The 26103-nt window shown below is 48.1% G+C and overlaps 1 protein-coding gene across 1 annotated transcript; it reads left to right on the plus strand.

The window, feature by feature from the left end:
- The first annotated feature begins 102 nt into the window (after positions 1-102).
- On the plus strand, positions 103-25509 carry rnd2 (Rho family GTPase 2). Its single transcript, XM_083649049.1, has 5 exons — positions 103-389; positions 900-987; positions 17911-18020; positions 20266-20400; positions 24343-25509. The coding sequence occupies exons 1-5, from the start codon at positions 288-290 to the stop codon at positions 24610-24612; spliced, it is 705 nt and encodes a 234-aa protein (XP_083505175.1). The 5' UTR covers positions 103-287; the 3' UTR covers positions 24613-25509.
- The last annotated feature ends 594 nt before the right edge of the window (positions 25510-26103 follow it).

The following is a 26103-nucleotide window of genomic DNA, read 5'->3' on the forward strand; positions in this document are numbered from 1 at the left end:
CGTGAATATTGGGAAGGCGTGGCCAGTGCTAAAAGTACCGGGACTTCTCTGGGAGGGATGCGCGTCCTGCTTGTGTTTTGGTAGCCAACCAGTCAGACAGTCTGCTCCGTCTTTCAGTGGGACCGGAGAGGCTGCGCGTCGGACAGGAGGAGGCGGATAAAACCCAGCGGATCGGCGCATGTATTTGCGCGTTTTCCCCCATACACTCTTCCCTTCCGCCGCGTATCTTATCGGAAGGTGAATGCAACCCGTCCCCGCGTCAAGAATACACCTCCAACGGACCAAACATGGACAGTCTAGGCAGCCGCTGCAAGATTGTGGTGGTCGGGGACACGCAATGTGGTAAAACGGCACTCCTGCATGTTTTTGCCAAGGACTGCTATCCAGAGGTAGGTGATCTGTCAAAAGTCCAAAAAGTCTAGAGTCGACATTGGAGTTTATGAATTAGCTTAACGCATGCAGCACCACAGTAGGCTATTACCGGACACTGTAACTTTTGGACTTATGGGATACATATTCCACCTGCCTCTGCCTGGAGAGAGAAATTAAACAATTGCCTAAAAGAGAGGGAGAATTGTGATTTTTGGCAGTCACGCCGGTGGCTACATTATTTGAGCAAAGAAAATCTATTCCTATAATAATGATGATGATGATCTCCTAGCCTATCTATCACTATACTATTTCTATAATATATAGACTTACAGTATAGCCTATAGCTTTGCTGTGACATTTTTGTACAGTAGACTATCCTTAATTAACCAATACTCTATGCTTTTCTATATGGGCAAATCATTTCAAGTAGGCTATGTTATTCCCTCTGGTGTAGAGTCTCTATAAACACATGCTTATCTTGTCCTCTTAATTGGATAACAAAAATAAACATCCTCTCTTGTTTTCAGAACTATGTGCCCACGGTCTTTGAAAACTACACAGCCAGTTTTGAGATAGACAAGCAGCGGATCGAGCTGAATATGTGGGACACATCAGGTAAGACAGTTTGCTATCTGTCTGCATCATTCATCTCTTAAAGACTGACATCAAAGCAATCCTGTCGCTGTCGCTACCCCACCATGGTTCCTGTCCCCCCCCCCCCCCCACACCGAACTTTCCCAACAGTCATCATCTCTTTGACAAATCGCCTTGACCTTTAGCCAACGTCTGATGGACGTTGTGCTTTTTTTTTTTTTTTTGCTTGGGGGCATCTGCTATTTTTGATTGTTGTCTTTGCTGCAAACCTCGGTGCCAGCCATGTCTGTCAGTGCTCGAGTGTTTGCATTCCTCGCTGTGTGTGGCTGCCTCTTCCCATGCTCTGATCCGGGGTCAGGCGACTGTGTGTGTGTGTGTGTGTGTGTGTGTGTGTGTGTGTGCGTGTGCGTGTGCGTGCGTGTGTGTTGGGGGGATGTAACTTAGACAGGATGGACCTGAAGGGACCCCTATAGCTGCTCTTCACACATCCCAACTGTTTCAGCGTGTTTTGATTGGGGTTCGACCTATGTATTGGGTTTGCTGATGTATATCGGCTGATATTTCCACTGGTGATGATGTATTGACACTGCTGATATGATGGAGGTTCCTCCCTGGCCTGGACTGTCAAACCTTTCTTTGCACATTTTACTTGGTTATTTTCCCCCTCCAATTTGGTAGATGAATATCGGCTTGAAATATAAGCTATCGGTGACTTCAGTCTAAAAACATCAGTATCAACATTCAAGAACCCATTTCGGTCGATCTCTAGTTTTGATTGCTGTTTCACGCAGAGAAAGCCAAGGTAACAGCAGCCTGGTGCCATAAATAGAGACCGCCTCTGGTAACTAATCAGCCCTCCTTTGTGTGGTAAATGGGTTTGTGTAAATGGGCTTTTACAGCATGGACATGCTCCTCACTGGGAAAGCAGTTCTGGAGACCAGGCAGGAAGTAGCATCCTTGGCATTTGCTTCTTTCTACATGAGCGATGTCCATCTTTGCAGAATGCCGTGTTCCACTTTCACCCCCAGCCTGTCAGGATGGATGAGTTTACTACTGCGAGATAACGCATCTCATCATCATACCCATCAGAAGCTCCAGCTCGTCCTCTGACCGGTTCCACCATCTCTCCTCTACCTCATCACTGGCGTTGACGTTAGAGGACTGTACATGGGAGCCTCCCAAGGGGGAATTCCTTCCATTGCCATAAACATTCCCAAACCTAAAAGTATCTTCCGGATGGATCAAGGGGGTATTTTTGTGTTATATGGTCATTCAGCGAAAGAATGTTGTTTTTTCTTGGACCCCACGTTGACCCAGAGAGTAAATCTACTCGAGCCTGTCAGTCAGGGGTCAGGGCCCTCTGGGGCTTGGAGCCGCAACTTAGAGGAGTTCCTTATCTCTTTGCCAGGAGGGCCTACTTATGCGGTGGGAGTGTTGTGCTTCTGTCCATCTTTAAACCCCTAAACCACCTCTGGCAATGTAGGCTTTTATCTTCAACCAGGAGCCGCCCACCCCAATACAAACATGATGTCACCCTACCCATAGGGTGTGTGTGTTGTTGTGTGTTTGTTGTGTTGTGTGTGTGTGTGTGTGTGTGTGTGTGTGTGTGTGTGTGTGTGTGTGTGTGTGTGTGTGTGTGTGTGTGTGTGTGTGTGTGTGTGTGTGTGTTGTGAGGTACTTGCCTGCACTATTATTCACTGATTCATAGCAAACACAGATGCTCACATTTTCTCTCAACAAGAAAATTAATTGGCTCACACTTGGATGAAAAAGGCTTTCATCTGAATAAAATACCCCATCTCCCATCTTTCCTCTTTGTGAATCTGTTTTATTTATTTTTTGTGCTTCCTCCTCTCGCCTCCTTTGGCTCTGCCAGCCTCTCGTCTCTGCCTCTGTTTGTCTCTCTCTGGTACCCTGGCAGCAGCAGCAGCAGCAGTTTAATGCCCAGGCTCTAGTCTCTAGTCCAGCTGCTGGCCCTCTACCTCTGTGGCTCTCAACCTTTTTGGCTGGAAACCAAAGTGATGCTCAAGAGTGGCGAGCAGCTCAACCAAAGAATGAGTTTTGCCTTCATTTGAGTATCATAGGAACCCAGAAGCTGAACATGATTCCGTATTTCACAAGACAAAAAGCAGGGGCGTCTGGTTTAGCGGTAGATTCCCTGCTTACCAACGCGAGCGGCGCAGGTTCACATCCTTGTGTTACCTCCGGCTTGGTCGGGCGTCCATACAGGCACGATTGGCTGGTGTCTGCGGGAGGGAAGCCGGATGGAGGGTACATGTCCTGTGGTCGCTGCACTAGTGCCTCCTCTGGTCGGTCGGGGCGCCTGTTCGGGGTGGAAGGTAACTGGTGGGAATAGCGTGATCCTCCCACGTGCTACGTCCTACCGGTGAAGCTCCCGCTGTCAGGTGAAAAGAAGCGGCTGGCTACTGCGCAAGTGCGCATGTGTCGGAGGAAGCATGTTGCTAGTCTCGGCTCTCCCCAGATCGGCAGAGGGTGGAGCAGCGACTTGGGCAGCAGGGGGATAAATTGGCCAAGTACAATTGGGGAGAAAATGGGGGGGGGGGGCGACATATAAAAGGACAAAAAGCAAAATGCGGAGAAAAATCTGGAAAATTAGACATTTTTATAGTAGACATTTGTTTGTCCTAAGCCATCTCACGACCGCCTAAGATTGTCTCGCGACCCCCTGGAGGGTCCTGAACCCCAGCTTGAGAACCACTGCTCTATCCAAACCCACTGGTAGTCACTCTGAAGACACATTTGCATATCAGTTCATCGCCCTTCACAACTCACAACCTTTTCCGACACAGATATGCCATATTTTTTAATACAGCACCGACCACCACTTTATTAGGAACACAGTACACCTGCTTATTCAGCCAATTATCCATTCAGCCAATCATGTGACAGCAGAGCAGTGCAGTTATCTTTAGCCAATCATGTGACAGCAGTGCAGTGCATACGATCAGACACAGGTCAGCAGCTTCACTTCATGTTCACATGTATCAGAATGTGGATAAAATGTGAGCTTGACCGTGGCACGGCTGTTGGTGCCAGACGGGCTGGTTTGAGTATTTCTGAAACTGCTGATCTCCTGGGATTTCCACACACAACAGTCTCTAGAGTTTACTCCTCATTGCATTTTGCAAAGCGTTATTGATTGCGATCCAAGGTGAGGCCGCTTTAACAACCCGTGCCTGGCCTCATTCACACTCCTTTGGCATGGTGCATGCATATTACCATGAACAATGTTCCCAGCATTCATTGTTTCGTGAAGTGGAAGTAGACCATTGATTAGTTTGGTCTCATTATTATTATTATTATTGTTTTTTCTACAAGGTCTAGTGTAGATGGGTGAGGTGTTTGTCTAATTGAGGTCATTAATTAGCTTAAGTGTGTGTGTGTGTGTGTGTGTGTGTGTGTGTGTGTGTGTGTGTGTGTGTGTGTGTGTGTGTGTGCATGCGTGCGTATGTGTGCCTGCCTGCGCGCGCGTGCGTGTGTGTGTGTGTGTGTGTGCATGCGGGCGCGTGTGTGTGCTCGTGTTTGTGCTGCAGCTCTAAATGAATGGGATGCTTATACTTATTTGAAGGAGCAGAAAGTGAAACAGGGAGGCCTTATGGCTGTTGGGGACCTGCTTTGTATTCTGCCCCGCATTCGGCTCAGGACCATCTGGAGAATTAAGGCAATTACAAACCGATTGAATGGAATTCAAATGAGAAGAAGTCATTGTATGTGTGTGTATGTTTGAGCGAGTGTACACGCTGTGATAGATGGTCTATTTCAGCATTGCATGTAACTATGTCTTAATTGACATATAAAGCAGCTGATCGTGTGATTAGGGATGATCACTGCTGTTGCTCACAGACCGGCAGACTGGGGTTGAGACATTATCTTCCTGATATGGTATGTCTGCCTGGGAAAGACTCCAGCTCCATGATGTGCTGCAGGAGGCCTGGTTCATCTTACAACATGCAACTCATCACAGGCTGGGCTTCCCCAAAGTTCCTGCAGCAGTTACTCCTCTTCTCCGGTCTGCTGAGAACATTCTGGTTAGTCATTATGCCAGAGTGTATTAAAGTGGTAGTCTGCAAGATTCTTGTTTTTATTTTTATTTTGACACCATCGTTGGTGCTCAGCAGCGGTGTTTCTGTACGTCCCAGAGATCACCTGTCAGTCAAACTAGTGTGTCCAGTACTCTGATGTCCTTTTCCCTCGCTTCTCTATTGATAGAGTTTGAGTTTGTGTAGGTGGCGCTCTTTTCTTTATCTGTTCAATCTGTTGCTTCACAGCCCAAAGAGCTGTTCCTGGGGGGCTAGGTTGAATCCCTATTAGGCTATATTAATCAGCGATGCAGCAGAGAAAAACTGACATTTATTTACCTGAAAATGTCACGGAGCATTACTGGAAGGGGATTACCACTCACAAGTAATGTCAGAGCCCCTTTTCTGTAGAGTCATCCTCTGTGTGACAGACAGGCCCCGTTCTCACAGCAGACCCGTCTGTCTGTGTCTTCACCGTCCTAGGTGTGTGATTGCTTTTGACTTGAGAGACAGTAACGAGACATTTGCTCCTGTATGTCCAGAGCCAGTCTCTGAGTATCACAGGCTCTCTCTCTCTCTCTCTGTCTCTCTCTCTCACACGGACTTTCCAACATTCCTGCTGTCTATATGCTCTTTTATTCCCACATTCTCAGCGCACTGGAGCAGGAGGGCATCCAGAGCTCTGTGTAAACACGCACAGTTCAGAGGGGCTTCCGTTCCTCACTGCTTTACACTTGATTACTCTTTACTAGAGAGTGAGTGAACTGCAGCCACGACGCCGAGCAAATATCAAAGCAACAGACTCTGCCCTCGACCCCGACATCTCACCGGAGCCGGAGGATGCTCACAAAGTCCTGGCGGGCCTGGCCTGATCTGAGCAGCGAGCGAGCGCGCCCATTAGAGGGTTAAAGTAGGATTATATGAGTATTGACTGGCTGCTACAATTGGCCTTGCTCTCCGCTTCACTATACCGAATAATGTTAGACTCTGCGGGTTAACGATTCAAAACCAAGGTTTCTCGCTTTCCTTCAGCGTTGCTTTTCTCCGAGTTGCGAATGAGATCCATGTGTTTAGGTAACGATTCTCGCTGAAACGGCACAGCACATATTTAACCACGGCACATTTAAATACATATTTTGTTCATTTTTTTTGTCAGCAGTATTCTGAAGGGAGGATGATGACATCCTTTGAGCTGCTGCTCACAAGCCTTCATCAGGGTCCTTGAAATCCTTGAAAGTTTGTGAATTTGAAAAATCTAAATCAAGGCAAAGTTTTTGAAAATAGACATGGGTCATATAAAGTCCTTGAATTGAGGGTTGTTCCTGCATAGAGAATTACGAGCAGGCCGCCTCGGTCTTCAGCTCTCGATAAGTGAACAAATAGTTTCTAACAAGCGTCGCAGTGGGTACACACACATTCAAGCCTCTCTCCTTTTAATTATCTGTGAGGGAGCTTCTGTTCTAGTTCTCATAAAAAGTCTCAGTGTTGTTGTAACAGTCATTAGCCTAGATTCATGTCTCAAAACTCCGCTGTGGCGTGTTGGGTCCTTGAATTTGGGCAGTTGGGCCTTCAAAGTCCTTGATTTGATGTTGAAGAAGGTGTGGCCTCCTTCATGTATGTGCTGTGCCCCAGCCCTGAAAGCCATTGCTGCTGGCTCAAGCAGCCCAGGGCAAGAAAGAACCGCTTAAACCAAAACCTGTTTTGATGATGCATAGCAGGCTGGGAGCCACTCCCGTGTGTCGGGAAGGAACGCCTGCATGACAGTGTTTGTCTAATGATGAGTAAACAGAAGATACTGCAAGGTACAGTAGGCCAAATAATCCAAAATAACCTTTGGTTGACACATAGAAGTGACAGAAAAGGCCCTCTTCCCCAACCCACCACATCCAATTCATGCGTAACACCAGTAAAGTGTCATAAATGGCACACATGAAAGTATTGTAAAGTGTCTTAGTATCTATTGTATCACGTAAGTGCCAGCATGTACAGTATACCAGGCTAATTTCTGATAATGGAGAGGCTGCTGCCCATGCTATTTTTAGAGCATGAAAAGGCATGTCAGGCGTAACATTTAGAGCACTTAACAACATGCATTGGATCTGCGAAAAGAACACACTGTAAAATATTCATTGAAATTTCCCCTTTCATGTCATTATGACAAGTGCTGGTGTTTCTTGTGCGTATCTGCACTCCGAAAGGTTGAAGGACACAGACAGAGCAGTCGCTAATAATGCAGTTGGGCATAAAATGACATGCGAGTGCCATTTTGAAATGTTTCCCCCAGGAGCTGGAAATACACTTGTGCCTTTGTGCCAGGTCTCCAATCTCCACCGACGGTACTGGAGTGCCTGTGAAGGTATTTTGGGATGGAGGGGGGAACCGTTCTCTCCACTGAGGCCCTGGTGTCACGGGGAATATATTCCTTCCTGCCCCTCCACAGCTCTCCTCCACCGGCGGCAGGTTTGAGATGAGTCAGTCTGCAGCCTCTCCGGCAGGCTCCACCTGATAATCCCAGGGATTACAGTCACTGGTCGACATGCACAAAGTGCTTTGACATAGTCAAAATCAAACGGCAGGCGCCGTGTGTGGCAGTATTTTGTGTGGTGGTACAATTATAAATGGTACCCCCTCAGGCTCAGACAGCACATAGCCTGGGATTTTATGAATCCAAATCATAACCTTCTAATCTGACCAGTAGAGTCCCTACTGGTCAGATTAGAAGGTTATGACAGGAATGAACATAAAAAGGTGGCAGTGTAAAATACATACATAATACATAATACATAATATTCCACTGAATGATAATTCTTGGAATTACCTGATTGATAAATTAATCAGATGGAACAGCATTCACAATATAGATGTGTGCACCTATTTTGGCAAATGCAACAAAAAACCTTGTGTTTTCTGGACATTTCCCTCCACTGAATGTTCTCCAGCCCCAAACAGCTTGGATAAGTCCAGGCTGCTGGGCTGCATGAATCGGTTCCTGGGCAGGCAAGCAGCTATTGCTGGAACTCAACACCATCTGAATCACATGTTGTACAGTACAGCAGCTGTAAGACTCTGAACACCAGGAAACTAGAAGAGAAAAATACTCTCTTATCTGGAGGTGGATTGTCAGGCTGCCAGCTATAAATTATCTCTCTTTTCGATGTGTTTCTCCTCATCTGTGGTCCCCATCTCTGATAGACCATTTAGTCAAGCATGGGGCTGAGCTGACCTGTGGTCAGGGTGGGCAGAAGCTGCATCAGAGCCAGACAGACAGGAACACTGATAGGAATACATAGGCTGTAATTACCACACACACTATCTGCCATCCTCCATGGTACACAGAGAACACACAGTATGCCTATACTCACGTATTCTGGCACGCAGACACACCCATGCAGCTTGCCACCTGTACGACAGGCACACACACCCTACTACGCCCCGAGCTGCTCACATGTCCGTCCAGCCATCTATAAACAGTAAAGCAGCAGGCACATGGGATCTTCTGGGAGGCCCAAGATAAGATCATGGATGTCTCATACAACTCCCCAGTCCTTCTGATCTCTTATCTCTGTAAGAGGAGCCTGTGTGACCATGGATACAGCCAATAGCAGCCAAGCTCTACCTACCATATACGTCCCTTCACTCAGTTCACTGTACAGTATCTCACCCCCCCTCGTGTACTGTCATACTGCTGAGCGCCAGGCAGAACTATATCATTATTATAATCTGCTTAAATAGTATGTCCACATCTGAACGGCTCTGCACACTGCTGATAGCCCGCATATGGCGCGCACTTAATTAATATGCCGATGGAATAATCACAATAATTAGTTATTAGGGATGGGACATTTAAAAGGAATGCCAGTCTTTTTGTATGTTGCAAGAGCACTTAACGCTTTTGATGAGGCCTCATTGACTCAAGATTACAAGCCCTGTATTAAGCCTCACTATGCTGTAGCAGCTAGCTACTATTAGCACAACAGCATAAGGTGATCAAAATGACTGACAGACAATAGGAAACGGTTCACAAAGTTGTGTTGCCTAAAAGGGGACAGATGGACAGAAACAAGGGGGCAGCAATGAGAATAAATCACTATAAATCGATATTTTAGGGAGAAATAGATGTTTTAGGCAGAGAGAGAAGCAAGAGTGAGCGTGATGTGTGTGCATGCATGTGTGTTTGTACATGCGTGTGTGGGTATGTCTGTGATGGAGTGGGTTTAGTGTATGGGAATTCCAACAGCCATGACCCTGTCACCCCTCCTATTGTGTCCCAGCTGACCAGAGGCATAATGGGGGCCGATGAGGGGCCTTGCGGTTGCACTCGGGACACAATGAGGCTGCGAGGCACAGCAGCTGCCCTGTCCACTGGGGAAGGATTGGGTGGGCGGGGTTGTCAGGGGAGAGGCGGGGCCTAGTATGAGAGGAGCAAGTGTTCACTTCATTGACGACTGGGAAAGGAGACAGAAGGAGAAGTGTACATCTGTGCCTATTCCCTTTTACCCCCCCCCCCCCCTTCCCCCCACGCCAACTGCACCCTCTCTCCCTCCCTCCCTCCCTTTGTGTTGTGGGTCAGGTTTGTTGGTGGCACCCACGGGACCTGACCCACTCGCTCCTCTGGGAAGCAGATACACACAAACACGGACTGTGTCACGCTTTTACCCCGCTGCAGCACTCTGACTCCTCTTTCTCATGCCAAACATTTAACCGCATGTACATGCAGGCTATATTTGCCACTCAGCACATAATGCAGCCATGCTATAGGCAGGGGATGCAATGCTTTGTTTTTGTCTATTGTATTGGGAGACACTGCGGGAGCTTGCTTTAATGGTGGCAAAGCTGTGACCTCTGCCTTCATTGACCCGTGGTAATGTGATCCATGGCCTGATGCTGTGGAATGCAGTGACACTCAGTAGGAAGTTATTGATCCTAAATGGAGTCATTTCAAGGGCACATGGACTTGAGTTGTTGTGAATGACAGGACACAAAAGATCCCCTTTTCTCTCAGGAATTGTCAATTTCTGGCATATTTTCTCTCTCTCTCTCTCTCTCTCTCTCTCTCTCTCGTTTCTGTCTCTGTTAAATTGGGTTAACAAAAAAATGGTGACTCACAGGCACTCACCCTGGCACTCAACTAGGCATTCAGCAATAGCAGCATGTGATGAAGTCACTCAGGCAGACAGACAGCGAGCCCACCCAGGGAACTGTGTTTTCTCCTGGTCCACTTCCTCTGGCCAGTGCAACAGAATCCAATGCGGCGCCAGCTTTGATCAACCCACTTCAAACAGCCACGCTGACTGATTCTGCCCGTGGGCCCCCCCCACCCCCTCACCCCCCTGCCCAGAGCCAGCGCTCCATCCCTCCGGTCTCCCACCTCCGCAGGAGCGAAACCCTCCCGGCATCCGCCTGCGACCCAGCCGAGCGTAAGAGGATACAGGAGGGGTGGGGGGGGGGGGGGGCTGTCTTTCACCTCCTTCCCTCACCCCCCCTCCTCCCCATCCCCACCTGGGTCCTCTCTGCCCCGCTCAGCTGCGCTGCACAGCGGCCATCATTTATGGATGACTTTATTTATAAACAAGATCCGATGTTCTCTCTGTCTCTCTGCCGACGCTTTTGTGGAAGTGAAATTGCACTTGAAGTAGTGCCATGTCCCCCCGGTGGCCTCCCTGGGGGGCTGCAGACTGGAGTTGGCCAGGGATAGATAGGGCCATGATAGGGATGTGTTTGGATGGTTATACACTGGAGGAAGTGGAGTCGATGGAGCAGAGGATGGCCTTCTCCGCTCGCACGCTTTTCTTTCATATCAGACAGACGTATAGCTGCCTGAATACGTTTGGCCATTCTTTCATATAAGACAGACGCGACGGACAGAGAAGGTGCAGTCAGTGTTATTACAAGGTTTAATGAAAATCCTCAACTGGCAACACAGTGGATATAAAATAACTTATCTTTGCTCTTTTACAGGTGAAAGGGGATATGAATTTGAATTTGAATGCTTCCTCTACTGTCTGTCTGTCTGTCTGCCGGGCCCTCTTCAGAGCAGAATCAAGTGCAGCATGGCAATCGCCTCTACTTGCTCACGGAATTCTTTTTCCTGGATATCCCTGTACAGCCGTGGCTGCTCCACCCGCAGCGTGGGAGGGGGATCACAACCTGTGTCCTGAAGCCCTTTGTCTGACCAAGACACCCGCTTTTCAGGAGTGAAACTGGATAGTCCAACTGGTCTTCTTGGTTTCAAAATAACATGTCCTCCTGCACTGCTTTCACATGTTCAAGTTGAGCAACCAGATCGAAAACAGACACCATCGTAAGATTACAGCCTGTGTCGGCGATATCAGGACGAACCGGGGTCAAACACGGGACGAGCTGGGGTCGAACACGGGCGGGTTTAAGTGGTGAAGGAGGTTGTGCAAGAGAACAAGGAGTGCACATCTGGTGTTCTTTAGCTAGCTCTTCTCTTTCCTTCTTTTTGAACAGTGTTATTTGGTGTGTCTTGTCTAAACAGTCTACTGCTGCTTTGACGGGACTCAAGTGTGTGAGAGAGAGAGGCACAGAGCTTGAGGAAACACAAACAGAAACAAAACCTGGATCTGTCTGTGTTCCCTGTACACAGGCAGCAGCCCTTCACAGCTACTTGACTTCCTCATACAAACAAATGCAAAAGTTAGTGTTTGTATTGAAACATTTAAACACGAGATGTCCCAGGAATGAGGAATGACTTCGGAGCTCAGCGACACACACCGAGTCTTGCTCAAGCGTAGCGTGACCAAAGAAACACAGCATGAAGCAGAGCCTGAGAAGACAGACACCAAGATCAAAACAACAGGAGATGAAATGCACAGCAGTTTCTCAGGTGGAATGTGTGCGTGTGTGTGTGTGTGTGTGTGTGTGTGTGTGTGTGTGTGTGTGTGTGTGTGGGGGGGGGGGGGTTGGTATAAAGAGGGGATTGAGGAAGAAAGAGAAGATACACCACTCCATCTCCATACCCCCGGGCCTGGCAGGAGGCAGACAGCAGTGCTGCCTTGTAGCCTGGCTGTGCTGTCAGTCTCAGAGGCCAGCCCCTGCGACACGGGCATGAACTCCTCCACATCGTGGTATCGGAGCTGATCCGCTGAAGGTGCTCGGCGGCGGCGCCCTTCAAAGGCTGCACTTCCTCCAGAGGGAAAGCAGAGGGGGCTTTGATCAATATCCCTGGTGTGAAGACTGCAGGCAGGGAAGGTTAATGGCCATTTAACCCACTGTCACCTCCACTGTCCCGGCTGTGCAGCTAACGCCTTTGAAAACTTGACACAGCCATCTCTATTACAGATTTACCCCTAATCTGTGTGTGTGTGTGTGTGTGTGTGTGTGTGTGTGTGTGTGTGTGTGTGAGTGAGTGAGTGATTTAGTATGTGTGTGTGTGTGTGTGTGTGTGTGTGGGGGGGGGGGTATACAGTCTTTATGTTAGATGGCACAGTGCCTATGTACCTATGTAGAGCCCTAGTCCTGAGCAGAAGGCTTTGGTCTTACTGTACCCTGGAATATAGAATATGTCCCCAAGGTCAAGGTCAAAGTTGCTCAGTAGGTCATACATACCCTGTAATAATATAATAGGTACCCGGTAGTTAAAAAATAACTACAGTATAAGTTCTTAATGTAATGTTACCTGGTTTATTTATGTTTATGTGTACTGTGTATATATACATGGTCAAATCTGGCTTGTATTGAGTGATGGTGGAATCTTGAGTTGGATTTGCAAGACTGTCTGTTTCCCATTGGCAGGTTCTATTCTTGCGGTCAACTTCTGGCCTGTTGTTGCTATAAGTTGCTTAGCAACAGCCCCCACCCGCTCACCTCACTCTCCTATGTGTCATGCCAAACTCAATACAAAAAACCTGTCAGTTTACTGTCGTCTTGCTTGTCACTAAGTACGCCCGACTATACAACATACCTCTTATGAATCATTGGGGCCTTTTGTAATATTCGTATTAAAAACTGAAGCTCGACACGTCCGTTTCATTGATATACTTGTTTGTTTACCCCAAAGACTCTATAAACCCCCTGTACCCCCGATCTGATGCCTGCTTCCGGTTGTGTGACGTCAGGGTGTCCGCAAGAATATTAAATGTGCATAACGGTGGCCATTTTGCCCTTATACAATATCGCATTAGGGATGGGAAAGTACTCGAAATTCAATTCCTTGCTCAATTCAAGCAGCTGCTGTAGTTGTTGTTCCCAAGATCGCTAGCTAATTTGATAACTGTTAGGTCTATATAGTCTTCACTTCTGTGTTATAATATAGTTAGTTTTCTATGCCATATCTCCCAGGGTTTCCCACCTGGAGTGTGACATAAGTCCAAGATGGCTGCTGTGGGAATAAGGTCACCTGCACCATATGTGGTAGCCAGGTTGTATTGCATTGTACATATGGGCTTGTCAAAGAAAACCCTGTGCGGGGTTATAGACAGAAGAAAACATATGCTGTCTTCTATACCAGGCTGGCAGTACAGAGGGTCAAAGTAACTAGGCTTTGTGAGGTGTTTGACAGCACACTGTGTTTATCTCTCTGTGAGTGGAGCTCTGAACGAGACGAGGAGCAGCTCCTCTGTTGAAGACTGGACCTTCACTAATGAAAAAGTCTGCTCAGCCTCTTGAAAGATGGGGCACCGATCCTCTTCTTCTTCTCTCCTCTTAGTCACCTCTAACCGTCAACGCACCAAAGTCATTAGCCTCCACATTCGCCTCCCTTCCCGTCTCCTCTCTTTCTCTCTCTCCTGCTCTCCTGCTCTCCTTCCTCCTCACTTCCTTTCAGGGCCTCACAATGAAGCCATTTGCATCCCTCCAGGTTGCTACGATACTCGGGCCACCCCGACTTGAAATGTTTTGCCTTTGCTTTGAAGGTGGATTTCAAGAGGAAAACAGCTGCAGGAGAGGGAGAAAAGAAGCGCGGTATTTCGGCGTTAAATGCGTCGTGTTTATAGGCTGCGGCTAACTCAATCACACTGTTGCCATCGCGTCTCTTTTCTTCGGGGTGATGTTTGAGAGGGTTGTTTGTTCCTTTATACCCCAGCCTGTACACGGCTGTTGTTTGTGCGCATGGGTGTTTTCCAGAGTGTGTACATGGCCTAATGATGCTGTTTGTTGCCATGGACTCCCGGCCATATGTGCGACACATCAAAGAGCCTCCAGGCAAAGGCTAATCTACCCCCCTCACTCGTAATGGTTTTTATTTTTCAGCTGCTGCTGCACACTGAGCATGCACCAAACAGAGAGAGAGACACACAGAGACAGAGACAGAGAGAGGGAGAATTCACACTGTGACAGTACAAAGTACTGCACTAAAGACTTCGCTCTATTCCACTGGCAAATGCTGATGCACACTCAATTTGAGCCTGAGCCTTCCTTCCACATTTTCTCTATCAAATTGCAACACTTATGTTTTATTGTTTGGTTTCACATGCGGGTGGAGGATGTGAACGAGCGGTTAGCGAGCTGACGGTCATGTTGCAGAGAGATCGGGGGAGTCGACGTGTCAGGGGGGGGACGGACGGGGGGTCATATATATATATATATGAAGTCAAAATAAACCCTCAAGGGATATTACTCTACATTAGCGCTCCGCTAACTTTCCTGTCCGCACGCCCTCGACATCCTCTGGGACATTTGTGACCTTTGATGAAGCTTAGACTGACGGCTGGCTGAGGAACGCTCTCCTCCCACCTCCGTCAGCTCCGCTCAGAGAGCCGTCCGCCGCTCGCCGCTAATTAGCCCTGTGCAAATAAAGACGGCGGTCCACTTTCCGCTCGCACAGATCGCCGGTGCTAAATCAAGCTAATGCTAATAGCTGGAGGGTTTTGTGTGAGCGGTGTTTTATGCCTGTCCTTGGCACGGCGGGGCACGGTCCCACTCCTTGGCAGGGAGGTGGAAGTGCCAGGCGTGATGCTTTGTGGTGGGCCTGCCAGCGCCCCCCCCCCCCACACTATACCCCCCCCCGCCCATCCTGCCCCATCCATCTCATCCTGCCTCTGTCTGAAATTCAATTGACCTTTTGTTCCACCTCACAGTGGATGGGCACAGGCCAGCTCCACCAATAGCCACGCCAGAGCTCTCATACTTCTTTATTTGATCTGTCCGGCCGAGTCCAGTACTTTCATTACGCACGCACTTCCCACTGCCGCCCCCACCCCCACCCCCACCCTCACCCCCACCCCCGACTCCTTCAAAGAACTATTCTCTTTTGTCTCCGGTCGTGTCTTCAAGCTGGTAGGTGGGCAAGCACGTTTCAGCCAGTGGAGCTGATATATTTTACAATCGGGGGAAACTCTTTTTCTCCTCACCTCCTCCTCCTCTCCTCCTCCTCTTCCTCATCTTGATGGTGATGGTGATTGGCTTTTATTTGTGCCTGCTCGGCTTGTTTTAAACACAGCACTCCCTCCCCCTCCCCCCCCCCCCCCCTCCTCTCCTCTCCACACCTCCTCACCCTCAGAGGACTTTTTTTTCCCCCTGACTTTGCAAAAGTGCTGAGGTAGCTTCCCGTGTCGCTCAAGGCAGAAGAGCTGTGAATTGCTTTGCTGTGACAAGGCCTGCCGTGACCGTGGCGTGCCAATCATTTTGATCTGCCGGCCTGACAAATTGATCCCAAAGGTCTCGTTCCAGCCTCGAATTACTTCTCGAGTCAAACAAGCGCCATTGTCTCAACTTCCCCTCGTCTGTCTGACATCTCTACCGCCGTCATCCTGATTCCACGTTACACGTCCCCGGCCTCTCCTCTCATCCTCGCGTGCCTCGCCACCGTACTCAAAGTCGTTACATCTTCTCTGCCCTTCCTCCACCTCCCGTCCTCTGTCTCTTTTTTGCCTCGATGCAGGCCTGCTGCACTGTGATACATACTAAAGACCCACTTCAGCAGCTACAACACCTCATGTGTGACCACCACCAATCAGAGCTCGCTGCTGTACAATGTACTTTGCTGACTGGTGGAGCTGGCATCTGTGTGATTGGGCTTTTTTGGGGGAGAGTGTTTGTGTGTGTGTGTGTGTGTGTGTGTGTGTGTGTGTGTGTGTGTGTGTGTGTGTGTGTGTGTCTGTGCGTGTGCGTGTGCGTGTGTGTGTGCGTGTGTGTGTTTGCCTCGCCTTGCTTTCTCAGCAGTACTAAACACAACTAATCTTGTTGTGTTATTAAGACAGGGAGGGAAGTATGACTTCGACGATGGTGTCCCGTAGGCTGTAGGGAGAAATAGATTTTTTTTTTAAATTCTCTTTACTTTCCTCTTATGTTACTCTGAAAAAGATGGCGAGCCACGGGTGGAGGAAGTAGACGAACAAACAAAAACTGTAATGGGTGGTGAAGGAGTGGTGAACGATTTTGCACAGCTTGCTTGAGAGAGTTTTGCAGAGCTAAATTTCATCGACAAACCCTTTCACTCAAACTCGTTTTGCTCAGGTTAACAGAAGCCATCCATCTTCAATATGCAGCCTGCGATGACAGGGAGCCTGTTGCATTGTTCTCAGATGGGGGGGGGGGGGTCAGGCTGGGACAGCCAGCTGAATGATGAGGGCTATCGGGCCGCGTGCAGCCATTGTTGTAGTCTCATTCCATCATTAACAAAGAGAACATAGTGATGCTAAAACAGGCTGTACAGCCATTGTGCGGACTCCATTTACCCTTCCAGACAAAGGCTTGTAGCACTTCAACAGGCTGGTAGGCCATATTGTCAGACCGGGTTCAGAGCATGGCAACAGCAAGTATGATGATGATCATCTATAACTATTATACTCACTTGGTACCTCTGGAATAACAAGGCAGTGACCGTATAATTGGGGATATATTTATATATACCAAGAAAAATGCAATGCCCTTCTACATTATGTGGTTCACACAGATGTATGCCCCCCTTAGCAGCCATACTGTAGGTGTAGAATCTAATGCACTACTGTGAGTTTTCATTTCTGCAGCCAGGGTGCTGCTGCTATCGAAATGTATAAGACTTCAAGTCCATACTGAGTCCCGGGGGAGGGAGGGAGGGTGGGGGGTGGTTGGTGGGGGGCAGTGGGGGGGGGGGGTGCTCACAGCCGCAACCACGTTTCCCAGAGAGCCCAGATATTTTTACAAGCCTCCTAATGAGAGCAGGGAGAGTGCAGGGCCCGTGTAACACAGCGGCTCGTGAAAGTACAGAGAGAGGAGGCGCCACTCTGCCTTCAAATTTGATCAAGGTACAGAAATGAAACGGCAGAGCGAGGAGAGGTGTGTGTGTGTGTGTGTGTGTGTGTGTGTGTGTGTGTGTGTGTGTGTGCATGCATGCGAAACTCAGTTTAAAAAGGGAAGATAAAAGAGGACCATCTGCAAGAGAGACATGCAGGAAGAGGGACGAGGCCAGAGAATTAAGGGGTTCAACCTTTACTTTGGCCTTTGTGCTGGCACTCGCTGCCGTTTGGATTGCATGCACAAGTCCTCCAGTCCTCAGCCCACTATAATTCATGTTGTGTGTGTGTGTGTGTGTGTGTGTGTGTGTGTGTGTGTGTGTGTGTGTGCGCGCTTCTCTGAGTAACCCCTCGCCATTCCTCTTGCGATAAACAGAGGCCACAGCTGCGTGCGTGTGAAAAGCCCAGAGAGCACCGTGCCCAAACATCTGCCCACAGCTGTTCAGATCAACACTCGTCTCCATCTACAGAATGCAAGCATGCGCGCGGAAGCCGCAGCATGTTCAAGTACATGTCAGCGTGCGTCCTGGTCTTAATGGGGTACCTGTATCTTAATGACCTTCGAATTACCTCCCGGGGACGTGTTGTGTATGTTTCTAATTAATAGAATCAGCCATATGGCGAGGATGAAGAACCCCGTGGGGTTAAATCAGGTTAAAACCCAGGTTCACACAGAGGAGTTCCTCAGAGGAGACCGTGACCTTATGCTGTATGTTATTGTGTGCCCACAGGTTCCTCCTACTATGACAACGTGCGGCCGCTGGCGTATCCCGACTCCGACGCAGTTCTCATCTGCTTTGACATCAGCCGCCCAGAGACTTTGGACAGTGTCATGAAGAAGGTCAGTGCTCTTTCCTCCCTTCTGTCCACCTCTTCTTCTCAACACTTTGGATCAGCATTTAACGGTTGCTTTGACACGGGGAAAACCAACCGACCGTTTTTCCTCATCAGCAGCTTATATTCACTCACATTTCTGAGCCAGCAGCATACATTTTTTTTTATAGCTCAACAAAAGAGCGAATCAGCACAGAGGTTAGAGCCTCCCGCTCCTTTATCCCGTCCAAACATCCAGGGATACTTGACCCCCTGGCCCTCTGTGGAATGGAGGGTCAGAGTGAAGAATGGGAGGAGAGGCTTTGCAGCCGGTCTGGGTTTGGGTTCGAGTGGCATATCAGATACGCAAATTAGCCGCGCCAGCCCAATCAAAGAGAAGCTGTTGCAGAGCCTGTTTAAGAGTCCTAGACCTCGCAGTGCTGTGGGCCGTTGGGCATTTAAAATTCAAAAATGCGAGTTTCATGCAGGATTAGTAGGCAGACTCTGGTAGTTAACATTTGTATGGGAGTGGGGTACAGTTCTCATGTTGTGACAATGGGTTTTGGGAGCAGGGTGGCGGCCAAAGTGTGGTAAGGTATGGGCGGGGCGGTTGACTGTCGTCATGCTTTTATAGCCAGTGGCAGACTGTGTGTGCCCAATGCCCACTTTATGTGCGGGGACACTCCTCTTAATAGCTCTGTTTGTGTGCATGTGTGTCATGTAAAGCAGGCCTGTGCCCTTCACTGCTCTCTCATCTTGGGGCCATGTGTGAGTGCGGTTCGCTTTGAACCGCTCCCCTTGTGGGCTAAAGACGTTCCCACGGCCGGCCTGTTGACGTGTTTAGTGGTCTGAAGGGAGCCGCTAAATGCTCCCACAGACTTTGTAGGTCTAACCCGAGACACCTTTTTTTTTTTAACCCACGAGTCGCTCGCAAGCCTCGGTGCACTCTGTCAGCGGGGGGGGGGCGAGCGGAGCCACCGTCAGGCTTTTGGTTTTCCCATGAATCCCTTGGCAGGGGGCTGCCGTGACCTGTGACCCCTAGCTGTTGCCCTGGTAATCTCTGCAACTTTGGGGGCACACGGAAAACCTGTTGCACAATCACCGTCCCAAATTAGACTCTTGACCTCCAGGGACTAGCGGGTCACCGAGGTCACCGGACGACAGCTGGGGGAGGTGGTCCGAGGAGTGAGGGTTAAACAATCAAACGCTTCGATTGGGTGGTATTGAGAGAATAGGGATGCGCTTTGAAAGGTCAAAGGTTGCGTTCAACTTGAAGGATGAATGCACGGCCTCACATTCTGCACATGGCATCTGGAATATTTGAACCTTTCCGAGCTTCTCTTCGGTATTTGCGTTGCAGAGAAAAGATAGTATGTTGGTTCAGCAGTGACATTTAATCTCGGGCTGAGGACTGCTCAACCTTTCCTGTACAGAACCTGAAATAGATTTGTTGACTGAGGCTATGTGAGGAAATAAATCAAACGAGATAGTGCAGAAACCTGAAACAGGCTAACATGAATAAAGTCATATTTCACATTGTTCTTTAGCTTGTGCAATAAAAGTGTCATTTTCATATAGTAAGTAACACACATGATGTATGTCATACGTAGAGCTGCAAAGATTATTAGTCGGTTAATCGATTTGGCGATCCACAGAAAATGAATTACCAACTATTTTTATAATTGATTATTCATTTAGACAAAAATTCTTTCATTCCAGCTTCTTAAATGTGAATATTTCCTGGTTTCTTTAGTCTTCTATGACAGTAAACTGATTATATTTGGGTTGTGGACTGTTGGTCAGGAGAAAAGACATTTGATGATGTCATCTTGGGCTTTGTGGGGAAAGTGATCAAAACGTTTCAGCATTTTGTGACATTTTATAGACTAAATGACTAATCATTAGTCAAGAAAATAATCGTCAGATTAATCGATAATGGAAACAATAATCGTTAGTTGCAGCCCTAGTTATACATACAACTGCTCTTCAATATAAACTCATCTTCTCATTTCATCTCAGAAGATGCTGAAATAAGACGTTATATACAAAGACATCATTTTAATACGACCCTTAAACTGAACTAATGCCTTTTATAAAGAGACTAAGATGAAACAAACACAACATTAGAGCCCTTAGTGAATCAATGCCAGACCATCCACAAGCCAGAGAGGGTAGAGGTCTTCAGTGTTCAGTTCATTTCACTCAGCAGTATTTTAGCATAACCACACACGGGGTCATGTGATGATGATGTATCTTTCTCCTTGTGTCCACAGTGGCAAGGGGAGACGCAGGAGTTTTGTCCCAATGCCAAGGTAGTGCTGGTGGGCTGCAAGCTGGACATGAGGACAGACGTGAGCACCCTGAGGGAACTCTCCAAGCAGCGGCTCATTCCTGTCACCCATGAGCAGGTGAGAACATGCGCATGATGGATATTCCAGCAAAAACACAGAGGGATAAATAATGACAGAGAGAGAGAGAGAGAGAGAGGGAGAGAGAGAGATCAGGGAGAATGGAAGAGGGAAGCGAAAGAAAAAGGTGTGTGAAAACAACAAAGGACGCAGAAAATACATTAGAAAGCAATCCAGCAATAACGTGCAATTTTTCCATCTAGGATCAGCAGCGGTGTTTGCTTCTGTAGTGAAGTCCCAGAGGAGGGGAGTGTGAGGGAGAGGAGGCCCACTCAACACAATCAACTACCGTAGAATAAGAGCTGTGGCAAAGCCCTCGGGACGCGTTGCTGCTGTTGGCGTTTTGACCGTAATTTGCTGACAGCGATGTAAGGTTGCTTGTGGCAAAGGGGAGGAAGAGAAGAGGCATGGGTGGTTGGAGGAGTTTATGTCGAGGGACACATTTTCTCTCTCCCTGAAATGCAAGATTCATGCAGATTTAGGGATTTTCAAAATGCAGGATGAATAGAAAAACAGACATTGATAAATGAGTGAGCCCTTTTATTGCATGGCGCCATGACCTCTAAGCCAAGGGGACGGGGAGGGGGGAGGGCGCGGGGGGGGGGGGGGGGCTGCTGGGGGTGTATGGGGGTTGATAAACTGTTCTGTAAATCCGTGCATTTTAATCAGCTGTTTGCGTGTTCATTTTGCGCTCTCTCGTGTTAGACGTACAAAAGGTGGAGGGTCTTTTTCAGTGCCACACAAAAGCCCTCAGAACAAAGACGCCTTTTTTCTCCTGCCCATCAGCGTCTGAAAGCGCTCTGTAGGCTAAGAGCAGGCAGCCTCCGAAAAAATCTGCAGCTGACAAAAAAAAAGACAGTTGATGTAAATAAGACGCATAAACAAAGGCTAGAGTGGCAAACCACAGAGCTGAACGTCAAATAGCTGGGGACCGCTTGTGGCCGGGGCCTACATCAGGCTATTGTTTTTCCACTATTTTTGACTGAGGCGGCTACTGTTAGTTTATCCCAGAGAATGTGCGTCACACACCAGGTGCCAAAGCTCTGCACAATAAACGTTTTGCTGCTCTAATCCAATAGAGGGTATGCATGTGATGTCACAGAGGCAGAAGTCACTGTGGGGTCACGCCCACTGAGTCACAGCAAGACTGAGCTTGAATGCAGTAATCAGCCTAGATAACTGACACCTGCTGCTCAGGGAGGAATTTGACACTCATTTTGACACTCATTCCTGATTGAGGGGGCGTGTTCCAGTGGGTGTGCATACCCTCTATAGCTTGTGTTGTTATCCTATTGTTGATCTTAAATTGAATTCCAATGGAGCTGAGGAGGAGTCAGAGAGGCCAGAGTGACCACCGGCTGAACTCCAGACGTTTCCGCACTAATCTGCCTGAGATCTGATCAGAGATCTGATGGAGCTTTTCTGCTTGTCACGACAATCTCCCCCCCCCCGCTGCCCTGGCCCTTCATCCCCCCCACGCCGCCCTCAATCTAAATATGCCCTTACACCTAAGGAGGACTTTGCTGCCTCTCACATACATGTGGCTCAGTGCACAGTCTAAATATGCCCTTACACCTAAGGAGGACTTTGCTGCCTCTCACATACATGTGGCTCAGTGCACAGTCTAAATATGCCCTTACACCTAAGGAGGACTTTGCTGCCTCTCACATACATGTGGCTCAGTGCACAGTCTAAATATGCCCTTACACCTAAGGAGGACTTTGCTGCCTCTCACATACATGTGGCTCAGTGCACAGTCTAAATATGCCCTTACACCTAAGGAGGACTTTGCTGCCTCTCACATACATGTGGCTCAGTGCACAGTCTAAATATGCCCTTACACCTAAGGAGGACTTTGCTGCCTCTCACATACATGTGGCTCAGTGCACAGTCTAAATATGCCCTTACACCTAAGGAGGACTTTGCTGCCTCTCACATACATGTGGCTCAGTGCACAGTCTAAATATGCCCTTACACCTAAGGAGGACTTTGCTGCCTCTCACATACATGTGGCTCAGTGCACAGTCTAAATATGCCCTTACACCTAAGGAGGACTTTGCTGCCTCTCACATACATGTGGCTCAGTGCACAGTCTAAATATGCCCTTACACCTAAGGAGGACTCTGCTGCCTCTCACATACATGTGGCTCAGTGCACAGTCTAAATATGCCCTTACACCTAAGGAGGACTTTGCTGCCTCTCACATACATGTGGCTCAGTGCACAGTCTAAATATGCCCTTACACCTAAGGAGGACTTTGCTGCCTCTCACATACATGTGGCTCAGTGCACAGTCTAAATATGCCCTTACACCTAAGGAGGACTTTGCTGCCTCTCACATACATGTGGCTCAGTGCACAGTCTAAATATACCCTTACACCTAAGGAGGACTCTGCTGCCTCTCACATACATGTGGCTCAGTGCACAGTCTAAATATGCCCTTACACCTAAGGAGGACTTTGCTGCCTCTCACATACATGTGGCTCAGTGCACAGTCTAAATATGCCCTTACACCTAAGGAGGACTTTGCTGCCTCTCACATACATGTGGCTCAGTGCACAGTCTAAATATGCCCTTACACCTAAGGAGGACTTTGCTGCCTCTCACATACATGTGGCTCAGTGCACAGTCTAAATATGCCCTTACACCTAAGGAGGACTCTGCTGCCTCTCACATACATGTGGCTCAGTGCACAGTCTAAATATGCCCTTACACCTAAGGAGGACTTTGCTGCCTCTCACATACATGTGGCTCAGTGCACAGTCTAAATATGCCCTTACACCTAAGGAGGACTCTGCTGCCTCTCACATACATGTGGCTCAGTGCACAGTCGTGATAATAATCAAAGCGGGTCCACCGGGTATGAAAAGCTCTCTCTGTGTTGGAGAACATGCCATCCCGGGGTCATGGGAAACGCAGTCGTGTCTCGTCTACCGCAACCTTAGCATGTGTGTGGATTCTGCCGTGAAAAGCGTGAAACAGGAGCAGAAGCCTGTACTTTAGAGACGAGGGAGGCCAGGGGGGGTTTAAAATTAAATCTGGCTCACTGATTTGATCTCCAGCAAACCATTTACAGTCTCAATGAACTGTGTATATTATAACATTACTCTGGCGTGAGCTGTGGTCCTGGAGGAACTCTGCTGGAGTTGAGCCTCTCTCCTGTAAATCGCTGCATAGGCAATGTCACCACCGGCCCCAGTGGGCTGTGTGCTGCTCTGCTCCCCACTCTGGTGCCATAGAGTCAGCCAGCGCCAGACCGAGGAGACAGCATCTACATTATTCATGTGTGAGATGGAGGAGCTTCGTTTGTCTGCAGACATGCTTAGATCAACATCTCTGTCTGCCTCTAGTCTTACGCTGAAGATGGTGAAGGTGGGTATGGCGAGGGATGGAGCGCCAGCCGTGGGGTTTCGTGTTCCTTGTAAATGGATCGCTCACCACAGCTTGATGCGGAGAGAACTCATGTGTCTGACAGCACCGCTAGAAGCCCGGGGATACGAGACAAACTAAACAACACGGTGGTGAAGTCAGAAGTGGCGTTACGACTTTGTTCTGTCAAAGTCAGTGATTTCTATCTGACTGAGCGTAAACAAGCACAGCAGCGGAAGACAAAAACAGGAAAAAACACTGAGAAGAGAAAAAGTACATAGAGGATGAGCGGTGAAGATGTTGGGGTCTTGGGGACATAATGTGCTGTTCTGACTGGATTGACTGCCACTTTTTATTAGTATTATGATTATGACTATTATTATGACTATTATTATCCCTTTCATGTTTGTTTTTGTTTGTGCTAATGTTCCCATAGTTATCTTTGTCTGTTTTGTGTTTCTAAATGTGTGACTTTAAAGGAAAAAAGAAGAGATGTAAAACAAGTTGCATAAGATGAGGCTGATGGTATTTATAGTGAATGTGATGTGTTGCTCCGCCCCTCTCCGTGTTGCAGGGCAGCACGATAGCTCGACAGATGGGGGCGGTGGCCTATGTGGAGTGCACCTCCAAGGTTTCGGAGAACAGCGTGCGGGACGTGTTCCACATCACCACGCTGGCATCGGTGCGGCGGACGCACAAGCCCCAGCTAAAGCGCAGCAGTTCCCGCAGGGGCCTGAAGCGCGTGTCGCAGCTGCCCCTGCCGCCCCTGCCGGGCCGGACTGAGCAATTGGACCCCGCCCCGGCCATGAGGAAGGACCGGGCCAAGAGCTGCGTGCTCATGTAGAGACCCATCTTTATAAATATATATAAATACATAAATATATAACAGAGGAACTCTATTTATTGTTTTTGTTTTCCTTGTTCCCCCCATCCCCCCCCTCGTATTCTCATTTTTTGCACTGCTGAGGAATAAGGAAAAAAGAAACACGCCGTTGTGAAAACAAATGCTTTGGATTTGTTGTTTGGATTTTGGGGTGTGTGTGCGCATATTTTCTAAGCTGTTTACATATTTGTGTTGTTTTGAAATGATGGCAAATTGGACTGACCGTCTGGACGTGAGGAAGCTGTGGTAGCGGAATGGCAGTATAGTCCTCCTGGGTATTAAAGGGGAATGGACTTCCTGCAACCTCTCTAAACAAAGAGGATGGCACAGCGGCCGTGGTGACGAGAGTGACGTGGATGCGAGGATCATGTTGGTTGAATCAGGATGACTGGCTGAAGAAGTGTGTTGCTCAGCGGACATGTTGCCTACAGTAGCTGCATTCTCTGAAGTTCCTCCCTGTTGCCATATTTGAGAGGAAAACCTGTATGTACAGTAATGCTGAAAAGGGATTCTAGTCAATAGATGTACGATGGGATAAACTGAACTATGAAAGGTAAGAGTTGGAAATAGGTTTTTTTGTAACAAGGGTTGAAATTAATATTGTGTGCAAGTATTACAACCACAAGTGCATTCTAGAAAAAGTCACTACATATCTGATTTTTATGATTTTATTTTATTTAACACTATTTTTTATCATCAACTGCAACCGTGTCAACTTGATTCACTGAAGTTACTGCTGTTGTCGCTATTTTAAAGGTGTTTCTTTGTGGGGAAATATAGCGGTAAACTGTTAGGGCTATTTTGCTGTATTTTCACTTAATGAGTTTAAAATAAAGCAACAGCTTGACTGCACAGGGAGAGGAGAATTCCCGGCTGAAGTTCTTGTATCTAAATTGCATTTTCTTAAATTGTATCAGAGGTGTAATTTACTTTATGTGTTCTCTAAACTCGATGTCCTTGTATTTCCCCACCTGTGAATGCCACATCACATAACTATCAACTGGCCATTTGCGGCATTACTAGCCGCTTCTGTGGCCGCCTCAGGAATGAGTCAGTCCTTCAAGGTAACATGCAGACCACTCTGCCGGCAAAAACAAACACCGGAGCAAAGACAAAGTGTTTCTAAATGACTGACTCCATACTGGCACAGGAGCTTCAAGTCTACTCTGGCAGATGACATGACGTCAGCTCTCTCATCCAGAGAACAATTTTGTCATTCACTTGATCCTGACAGTTCTTTTCTTCCTCAGCTCCATCTATGAGAGCAGGCTATTGGTCAGTCCGTGTGCAGACAGCCTATTGGTCAGTCTGTGTGCAGACAGCCTATTGGTCAGTCTGTGTGCAGACAGAGTGCCTGTGTCTGGTCTTCCTGTCCATCTGACTGCAGTGTTTTGCAGTGGGCAAGCTGCTTCGTTCTGACAGCGCTTGGCGGGAGTGGATAGCCGTTCCACA

Source organism: Poromitra crassiceps, assembly GCF_964638095.1.
Source record: "Poromitra crassiceps genome assembly, chromosome: 13".
Taxonomy (NCBI): domain Eukaryota; kingdom Metazoa; phylum Chordata; class Actinopteri; order Beryciformes; family Melamphaidae; genus Poromitra; species Poromitra crassiceps.

Coding starts and splice junctions, on each gene's coding strand:
- rnd2 (XM_083649049.1), top strand. CDS start 288: ATGGACAGTCTAGGCAGCCGCTGCAAGATTGTGGTGGTCGGGGACACG. Junction 18,021..20,265: donor TGGACAGTGTCATGAAGAAG/GTCAGTGCTCTT, acceptor TTGTGTCCACAG/TGGCAAGGGGAGACGCAGGA. Junction 20,401..24,342: donor TTCCTGTCACCCATGAGCAG/GTGAGAACATGC, acceptor TCCGTGTTGCAG/GGCAGCACGATAGCTCGACA.